This window comes from Tenrec ecaudatus, chromosome X, assembly GCF_050624435.1.
Source record: "Tenrec ecaudatus isolate mTenEca1 chromosome X, mTenEca1.hap1, whole genome shotgun sequence".
NCBI lineage: Eukaryota > Metazoa > Chordata > Mammalia > Afrosoricida > Tenrecidae > Tenrec > Tenrec ecaudatus.
In genome coordinates, this window is record NC_134548.1 from 80,892,035 (window position 1) to 80,902,043 (window position 10,009).

Here is a 10,009-nt window from a genome sequence, read left to right on the forward strand (position 1 = left end):
TGCTGGTTGGTGCCCCACCTCAAGTGGCACCCAGGACCCATCCCATTAGGCTCTGAGGGTGCCTGTCCCCAAAAGGATAGGTATACTCCCCTAAGTATCTTGCGCAATTTGGGCCCACCTCTCTTCAACGTTGCTTCCTAGCAATGCCATACTGCAGATTACAAACAGCACCTAAGGGCACCATCACCTCTCATAAGAGAGAGTGTCAACATTTTCATGGGAAATGAAAAGATAATGTAGTTTTCGATGGATTTTTGAAACCCTCTCAGCCAAAAATCAAAAACATCCCCGATCCACCATCCATATGATGAATGTTCACTCACGACTCAGCAAACCTCAGATATTTGTAGTCGGGCATTAGGTCCTCTGTACCAACCACACTATTCAACTTTTTCCCCCAAAATCATTATATCAGGACATAATGCAGACATCATACCATTCATGAGTTCAGTCAAATCAAACAGGGTTGTACAGTGTTGCATAATTTCTACCCCAAACAAGTTCAACACACTGCTTCCTGATTGCACTAAAGGCAGCTCCCGTCCCTCTCCCGCCCTCCCCCCAGAAACCCTTATTCGTTATTTTCTAGCTACATTCACCCAACCCGAGTGTCAGACTTATTTTGTTATGAGCATTATACCTGTTATGTCATGAACTTTTACCGGTTGTAGTGCTTATCAGGCATTACAGCAATTATTGATTTATCTGCCCGTCTTCACCAAGAGATTTAAGCCAAGTGGCTGCAGGAACCGTGTATCTTTAGGCCCTGGGGCGTGGTCCAAAGACTAAGAAAGCGCTTTATCAATTGATCAAGGAAGGAGTCCTAGCTCTAAAGGAACTCGTATCAAGGGTCCTTTGACCATAATGGGGCGCGGGGGCGCGGGCATTCGGGATTTGAAAACACATCTCTCCAGAGAGAGCGCGGCGCGGGCTCACGTTTCCCAAGGCCCCGCCTCTGCAGTTTCCGCTCCGCGATCCAAAAATGCGCGATCCGACACCGCGCGATCCTCAGCAGGGACAGGCCTTCAGAGCTAGATCCGAAGGGCGGCCCACACGTACCTCAGGTAATGAGCAGTCTGCTCTGGGCTCAAGGACGCGGCCTCCGCAAACCCTCTGGACGGCTCCATTGTGTTCCGCTAGTCCACGTTTGAATTTCGCTCGCTCCCGCGTTGCACATGCGCCGAACGCGTTGTGGGCGGAGCCAACCGGTGCATTGCCTTGCCCCGCCCCAAGAGGGCAGCTAACCTGCATCTACGCGCTAGGCCGCTAGACGGCGATCACGGCCCACGCGGCTCATTTCCAAGACAACAGTGCAATGGCGAATTCCTCCTTTTTTGGAGGAGTGTGACTCAAGGCAGAGAAGCAATGGTGGTGTAGTGGTTACGAGTTTGGCCTGCTAACCTCAAAGTCCGCGGTTTGAAACCGCCAGCCGCTCCTGGAGAGAAAGACGGGACTTTCTACTTCCAGTCACAGTCTCAGAAACTCACAGACAGTTCTACCCTGCCCTATAGGGTCACCATCAGTTGCATCGACTCGATGGCAGTGAGTTTGCTTCTTTTGTTTTTTGCTTTGCTGAAGTGGGGTATGTGGAAGTTGAATGTCGGTGAGCGTGCAAGGAAGTGTGTGCGTGGTGTGGGGTAGAGGGATGGGTGTGTGTGCCTGTGATCTAAAGAAGCCTGCTTACCCTTCACCCACACACAGCATCTTCCCCCTGCCAGTCAATGCTGAGCATATTTGGAATTCAAACTCCCCTTTACTTAAACTACACTGAAGAAGGATCTTTAAGAGCCAAACCAAAGCTCCCATTTAAGAAATAATAAGTCATATGCTCATTGTTTCTTCAAAAGCTTCAACGAAGATGCTGTCACATTTTCAAAAGGAAAATATGGCAGTTGAGTTTCATTGGTTAGCTTGAGCATTGCTTCAATGGCATGTGCCAACAAAAATTGTGCTGTTGCTGTGGAAATGGCAGTCATTGGACCTTGGGTGGGGACGCCTGGCTTCGTAGGTGTCCAATGCAAGAAGACCCAGAACCACCATATATTTAGTACCTCAGTGCTGCCCTTGCATTAATGTGACAGGTTTTAAGCTCATAGACAAGGATCTGCCCTTGAAAGAAATGACACAGGAAATTTTCCTCAAGCACCATGGGGAAGAAAGGGGGAACCAATGGCAATGATCCACGTACAACAGCCCCACCCACCCCCGTGCCAAACACAGAAACGTGGGTGAAGGGAGACTACAGATGGTGTAAAATATGGAAAATAAAAATAATTTATAGATTATAACGGGTTCACGAGAGGTGGGGAAGGAGCTGATACTAAGGACTCAAGCAGAAAGAAAATGTTTTGAAAATGATGATGGCAACAAATGTACAAATGTGCTTGACCCAATTGATATATGGATTGGGATAAGAGCTGAGAGCCCCCAAATATTTAAGAAAAATAAAATAAAGATGGAAAGAAAAAAAGAGAAAGCAACAATTTGTGGATTGCTGCTCCCACTTGGACTGTCCTTGAATACTCCTCATATCAACAGAATCTTCATTTCTGTGTCATTCCATAAATTATTGATGTTATCAGTGCAATCCCCTTATACCCCAGGGGGACGATTGGCAAAGCGTTTCTTTTTTGTTTCTTTGGGTTTTGTTTTTCTGCCTTTTGTTGGTTTTTGTTATTCTCTTTGTTGGTTTTGTTTTTGTCATAATATGACAGACAAAGTAAACCAGAGTTGTTCATAACCCAGGGACAAGCAGATGGATTCTGGGCCCCCACTTAATTCTAGTCCCAATCCACAAGCAGGTGGTTCTGATAACTTGGCCCTACTCCATACTCGCCTTTATAAAAAGATCACTGACGATAAGTGTGTTACTGCGAAGTGTGGGAAAGAAAGCAGATGGTGCCCGGCTATCAATTAGAGTGGTGTCTGGGGTCTTAAAGGATGAGTGTGGTGAAAAAGCTGATGGAGAGAATTTCCTAGGTAGGAAAGAGAGGTGTCTGCTACCATCCCTCATGTCCTTGAAACTGTTTCGAACTCAAGGAGATGCAAAATAGGTGACTACTTGCTGTTGCAAGAACCTACCCCTACCACTCTAAACGGAGGAGCACAAGGGAACTTCCTTAGGATGCTACAGGACTACTACTCCCCAGCTGGTCATGATCCAAAAAGGGTTGGATTACTGAGAAGGAAAAAACCAACCCTCCCACTCGCCTGCCATTTGGCTACTAGATTTTCTCAGCCCCATTGCCACATGGCTGCTGGGCGGCTCTTCTTTAAACCCACCACACTCTCCAACAGTGGTGCTCCTCCCCTCTTCCTGTAGCCATTGCTTCCTCTGGGCCCTTCTCGGTGCCCACTGGAGTCCCACCTCCCACCCCAGGGCACCAGTGATCTGGAAAAACCCATGCTGGGCCCTTTGGTCTGCCTTTGTAAAAGGTCATCCTCATTCCCAGTCTGGCAATGAGAGGGGCTGGGAAGAGTGAGTAGAGGGAGTAGATAGGCGATGAGTAAGAGGGCATCAAAATTATAGTTAACTACTTTATCCCATTCAGTATATGCCAAGCCCTGTTCAAGGCACTTTTCAAATATTTGCTCTCTTTGCCTTTGTTCAACATTCCACATCTGTCCCCATGTGAGGGTACCCCCCACCATGAACTTCTCTCCAGAGAACGACTTTTTAAAACCCTCCCTAACCAGAATTCAAAATCTTAAAAGACCCCCAACTGACTGGTTGGAACCCCAAGATTGTGGCCCTTGCTCTTGATGTCTGGAACTGAATTCTCCGCTGTGTTAGAATAAGCAACCATTTAAGCTCAACAGGGCAGCATTCACTGCAGGAGAAAGTTCAGAGGGTTGGGAAAGTGGGAGGAATAAACACAGGAAATGGAAGCAAGGAGGAAGTAAGAGGGGAATTAAATCAGAAAGTGTATTAAATGTTGAATGTAAGACTAAGCTGTGCTCTGAAAACCTTCACCTAATTCACAGTGAAAAGGTCTTGCTTCAAAGTCCTTCCTACTTATTGTTAACTTGTTTAAATGTGATAATGGGTTTGTTTGCTTTTACCATTCCTCTTCTGTTTTCTCGCTGTCATCCAATCAATGCTGCCTCATAGCAACCCCCTGTGGGTTTCCAAGAGTTTAACCATTTATAAGGAGTAGAAAGCCCAGTCTTTCCCCCACAGAGCTGCTGGTGGTTTTGAACTGCCAACCATAAGGATCGCAACCCAAAGCATAACCACTATACTACCGTTATTGAAGTATTTTCAGACAAAATGATGTGACGCCTGAGATGTACATTAAAATACCCCAGCAAGAAGAAAAATGAGAGGGGGATCAATGAACAAGATGAGCAAATTATTGATAATTATTTAAACTGGTTATAGGGTTCCATTACCTTCTTCCATCTACTTCTATGTGTGTTCAAATTTTCCATAATATTTTTTAACTAATCTGAGAATTATACTTAGTCACCCACACCCACAGACCTCAGTCACTCACTGCCAAGTCAATACCAACTCACAGGGACCAGGTCCATGGTGCTGTTGTTTTGTGGGAGAGCTCAGAGTAGGTCAATGGACATGGATAAAGCAGAATCAGAACAGTAGCTATGACTGATACAGCACTTAAGTGCCAGGCTTTGTTCTATACTAGATGTGCATTTAATCAGGGGTGGGGTCTAGCCAGTTTGTACTGGTGTGGCAGAGCAAATACCTAATTTTTTGTAAAACTCAGCAAACTGGTTGTTAAAATGGGCACTTGTAATTAGAAATCTTCCTAAAAGAGAACTCCCATTTTCTAGCCGCTCCATGTGGAAATCACAAATTTGCATTCCTTACTCTTTTTTAATGTTCATCTGCACAACAGCATATTCTAAACATGCAAAAGTAATGTTCATTCCATCCACAGGAATAAAAAATTAGAACTGTGTTTGCAATATGTATTTATTCATTTCATAAAACTTGGAATACTTTTGATGAAAAGTACATTTTGATTCTCTTTTGTTTGTTACTTCAGTAAAAGAACGTATAACGGACGGAGAAAGAGTGCCGGGCAACCAGAGGGTGACATGCTTTCGTTCATTTCAGCTTTCTGTACGCCACAAATTCCCGTGAGATATTATGAGTGAATTCCTGAAAGTGTTCAAGGAGCTAAACATCCTGTCAGAACAATTGCTCTAAGTTCAGTGAAGTGGAAAGGGTTTTTTCAAAGATGGGCATAATATGCTCAGAGAATAGAAGTCACCTGGTTCTACTATATCAAGCACAATGACTATTATTTAATTGCCCCATCTGTGAAGAAGTGGGATCCTACTCCTACGGAGAAAAGATGGTTAGAGATAAATCACACAAAGCAGGCTGCAATTACAGTACTTCAGTTAGTGGAAGAACTGCCATTATCCTGCTGAGAGAAAAAGCCATGTTGGCCGGCTCTGCTTTTGCCTCTTCAGGTGAGATCATGACCAGTTAGCACGTACAATCATGAAAAATAAATCAATCAATCACACACCCAATGATGTTCAGTTAAAAGCAAAGAATATGGCAAGGGAGGCCACCAATCAAGGAGCAATATGGAAAGACCTTACATAATAGTCTTATTGGGTTTTGTAAGGTATTATTTAATATTTAATTTTTCATGAATATTTGAAAATTCCACATAATATAATTTGTGTGATTTTATTGTAATTTTTATAATTTTGTTCTTATTTAAATATTAACTGCATGAAGTAATAAGCTACCTTTTAGTATATCATTTTTTAATACTTAAAACAGTCATTAGGGTAGCGAACCGGGTGCTAAATTACTTAAATCCCACCATTGCATTTAATCCTCAAACAGTCTTATTAATAGGAAACTGAGGAACAGAAAGATCGAATAACTTACACACACAGTTTCTGCAGTTTGTGAATGGAGGGGAAGTCATTGACTAGAGTGTAGCCAAGTGTTAACTTGGGTGAACGAAGACAGTATACAACAAAGGGGAGATTAGGGGCAACAATGATGAAGGCAGTGGGGGAGACCTGCAAGAGTAAAAGGCCACAGGGGGAAATACTGTTTATACACAACCTGAAATTGTGGTGATCTACGAGGAGGAGCTTGGACAGGCCTGCAGGCTGAGCAGGTGTGGGAGGGAGCGTGGGAGTAAATCCACCAATATAGAGAGGTTTGTCAGAGGCTATAATATATCCGTGACTGTGGGAGCAAAGTTATGAAAACTTCTTAGACACAGCCAAACACCCACAAAGAAAGAGTTACTCAGCCTGGGGCTCCAGAGCATCAGCTGGGGGGCACAGGGTCGATTGACACGACAAAGACTAGGCTCACAAGCACAATGTTTTACATCCTGCTTTGATGAGTACTGACTGTGAGCTTATAGGATCATGGCAACTACTGATGTCTCCCCATCTAGAGGAAAGAAGAGTGAAGAAAATCAAAAGACCCATGGAAACAAGTAGTCCGTGGACTTACGGAGTCCGGGAACAGCTCTCCACAACTCTGGTGCCTGGCGCCCACTACCAACTCCTCTGAAAGGGTTCATGTGGCAAGATCCCGTGCAGAGTGGGAGAAAAATGTGGACCCCCAACTTAAAGTCATAAAGTAGACCAGTCCTGTTGGTTAGAACAAGATAGGTGGTGCCCCACCCACCCCCCAGACTGTGCGCCTTAGTCCCTTAATCTGGAACTGAGCCCAATCCTGTGGTTTACAAAGGAAATCAGCATATGAAATTGAAAGTACAGCATTTGCTCAAAGATAAATTTCAGAGGTTTAGGAAAGGAGGAGGGATGGGAACACGGAACGCTGGGGGGAAGTGGGAGAAGCTAGTGCATTGAGGGGATTGAAATGGATATGTTGGTATAAAAATCGGAATAAATTGTTGAATGCAAAACTCATGTTTGCTATGTAAGCCTTCACCTAAATCACAATTTTAAAAATTTAAATAATACTCATACAAACACATGGAAAAGGACAAATTGTGGTGAACGCTCAGAAGGAACACTGCAAGGAATTATGAGGACGTGTGACGAGGTACCTGCCTCAGCATGGAGGGGCCAGGAAAGGTTTCTCTGAGGAAGTGGTATTTGAGCTGAGGAAAATAAGGAGCCGTGCACTACACACAAAAGAAAGGTGAGACTATTTCAGGCCGAGGAAATAGCACGCTCAAAGACACCCGACGTCTGTGAAACACTGAAACAAGGTTAATGTGCTCGGAACAAAGTCTAGTTCGACATCACAGACGAGGGCGTAAACTATGGCTGGAGAAGAAAAAAATGAGGGTGAAAATGCCACACCTTGAATCAGTGGCAGAAACCAGACTCAGCCTCAGTCTCTTGCCTCCCAACCCAGTGTTCTATCTAGGACAGATCATGGCTTCCTTGCATATGAAAAGACAGTGGGGTATCAACAAAATGCTACTCATGGGGAAAGAGAATGGAAAACAGTGGTTTGGGAAATAGGTATAAATGATCAAAAGAAGTCTTTATAAGCAGAGAGATTAAGAATTAATCTGGGGAAGAAGAAAGGAGTTTGGAATCAATAGTTAAAAGACTAGTTAGGGAGAATATAATTTTGTGCTTCCTGAATACCTGTTAGCCCCTGTTCCTCCTGCCATTTCTGTCTAGAATTCTTCCCATTCTTCTTTGGGGTGGGAATGTATACAACAAAACATACACCAATTCAATAATTTCCACATGTACAATTTAGGGACATTAACCACTGCCTTGTAGGAGAAAGACAAGGCTTTCTACTCCCATAAAGAGTTACAGTCTTCCTTTCAGACATGAATGCTGAGGACTAAAAGGGTATATATGTGCTGATAGGTAAGCGGGACCCCGGATATGGAACCCTGAAACAAAAGGGGATTGGGCTGTTCCTGCTCACATCATCTACTCTGGGTCAGGATACCAGTAAGACTTAGAACTATTTGTGTGGTCTTTCTCTCTCTCAAAATAGGCAGGATAAGCAATCCCAAGGAGACAGTATCGGGTGATGGATGGGGGTGGACGGGGAGGTGAGTGGTGAGCCAATAACAACAGGGACAGGGAAATATCAAGGGTTCTAAAATTGAAGGTAAAGAGGCTGTAGCATCCCTGGTCATTACTGATCAATTGAAATGCATTCAAGAGGAATTACTGTGAGTTATATGGTGGGTAAACATGATAGCAGAGCAGGAGGAAAGAAGAAGAAGAAAGTAAAAATTATATATCTAAGTATAAATAGAAATGTATATATGTAAATATATAAATATAGGTGTATAGACATAGATATGTAAACACAACATGGAAGCAAGTGGACTTTGGGTCTCTACTTAAATCTTACCTCAGTACAAGAATGGTTTATCCTAATGATGTGGCACTGTAGGATACCCAACTTCCCAATATGATCGCTGAAGACAAAATGGGTGCATAAGCAAATGTAGTGAAGAAAGCTGATGGTGCCTGGCTATTAAAAGATATAGTGTCTGCGGTCTTAAAGGCTTAGTTAATCAAGCAGCCATCTAGCAGGGAAGCAGCAAAGCCCAATGGAAGAAGCACATCAACCTATGTGATCATGAGATGTTGACAGGAATGGGTATCAGAAGTCAAAAACAAGCAATCAAATGGATGTGAAGGAGCATGGACAATGGAGACCCCTAAACCACCTGTAAGACAATTGGACAATCCCTTATAGAAGGGCCACACAAAAGGTATGATAAATCCAGGGTAGGGTATAGCACTGATGAAATACAACTATCATCTAGTTCTTTATTATTGCCTCCCCTTACTATTATGGTTTTTAATTAACCTCATTAATCTTGTTATACCAGTGAAGGTTCATTTGTTTAATAAAGATCATTTGATGCATGGAAGCCAAGATAGATAACCCTTCAGAAACAGTAATGGGAGTAATGACTCCCTGAGGATACAGGAATAGAGGCAGGGGGAACAGGGAATGATAACAAGGAAAATTGCATAACCCCATTCGAGGGGAGCGAATAACAGAATTGTAAGTGAATGAATTTATTAGATGAGGGAAGATACAGCAGAATAATAATAATAATGTATAATAACAATAAGGGCTCCGGGAATTCAAAGAGAAAGAAAGTGTTTGGAAACTGTAGCAACTGTATAATTATTATTGACCTAATTGAATTATGTATTGTTATGATATCTGTACTAGCGCCCTATAAAAGGATTAGTAAAAAATAAAATTAAAATTTTTTAAAGAGTCACAGTTTTAGGAACCCACAGGTGCAGTTTTATCCTGTCCTATAGGATCCCTATGAGTTGGAATTGGCTTGATGGCAGTGAGTTTGTTTTGCTTTGTTTTTAATCAGTGGCTAAATCTCAGTATTTGAATTGTGAAGCCATTTTCACCCTCATTTTCTGAGTTTTTCCTCTTAATTAACATAAACCCATTGCCCCCTAAATTTCTACCTAATCTTTTCAAGTTGCCATTAGCAATTTGATCTCATATAAATAGTTCTTAAAAGAGCAAAATGCTCAAGGTAGACCTTTTTAAATTTTTTTACTAAGTTAAACTATTGTTCTGTGTTAAGACTTGAGTGGATGTTTTGGTTTAAGGTTTAAAAATTATGTTGACAATAATTTCATGGGTTCGTGTACCCTCTATAGCTCCAAAAAGTCTAAAGTCCATGAAAATTTAGAATTGTTGTTCTGCAGTTTCTCCCCTTTGAATAAGATTCTTCAATAGAATCTTTGATCAAAAGGTTTAATAATTGTAGATGGGCAGTGAGCCAGTGCAGACTTTAGGAAGAGAGAGAGAACTGGGATTGAGAGGAGTGTTTTGCTTGTTTGTTTTGTTTTTTAATCATTTTATTGGGGGCTGGTACAACTCTTATCACAATCCACACATATATCCATTGTGTCAAGCACATTTGTACATTTGTTGCCATCATTCTGGATGAGAGCGCTCTATCTAGTGGTGAGATTGACATAATTGCACAACCGGTTTGCTGTTCTATTTGACCGTTTTAAGGATAAAAACAGCGACAGACCAAAAGGTGGTCTATTTCCT

The 10,009-nt window shown here is 42.5% G+C and overlaps 1 protein-coding gene and 1 non-coding gene across 2 annotated transcripts in view; one reads left to right on the forward strand and one right to left on the reverse strand.

The window, feature by feature from the left end:
• ERCC6L (ERCC excision repair 6 like, spindle assembly checkpoint helicase) overlaps positions 1–1,152 on the reverse strand; it is a 29,861-nt gene extending 28,709 nt beyond the window's left edge. Inside the window, exon 1 of the mRNA XM_075539075.1 lies at positions 1,060–1,152. Coding sequence (XP_075395190.1) covers positions 1,060–1,127 — 68 coding nt within the window. The 5' untranslated portion in view covers positions 1,128–1,152. The remainder of the gene's footprint in view (positions 1–1,059) is intronic.
• Positions 1,153–5,345: 4,193 nt separating this feature from the next.
• On the forward strand, positions 5,346–5,476 carry LOC142435326 (small nucleolar RNA SNORA69). Its single transcript, XR_012781402.1, has one exon. It is a non-coding gene; the product is annotated as a small nucleolar RNA SNORA69 (small nucleolar RNA).
• Positions 5,477–10,009: the final 4,533 nt, after the last annotated feature.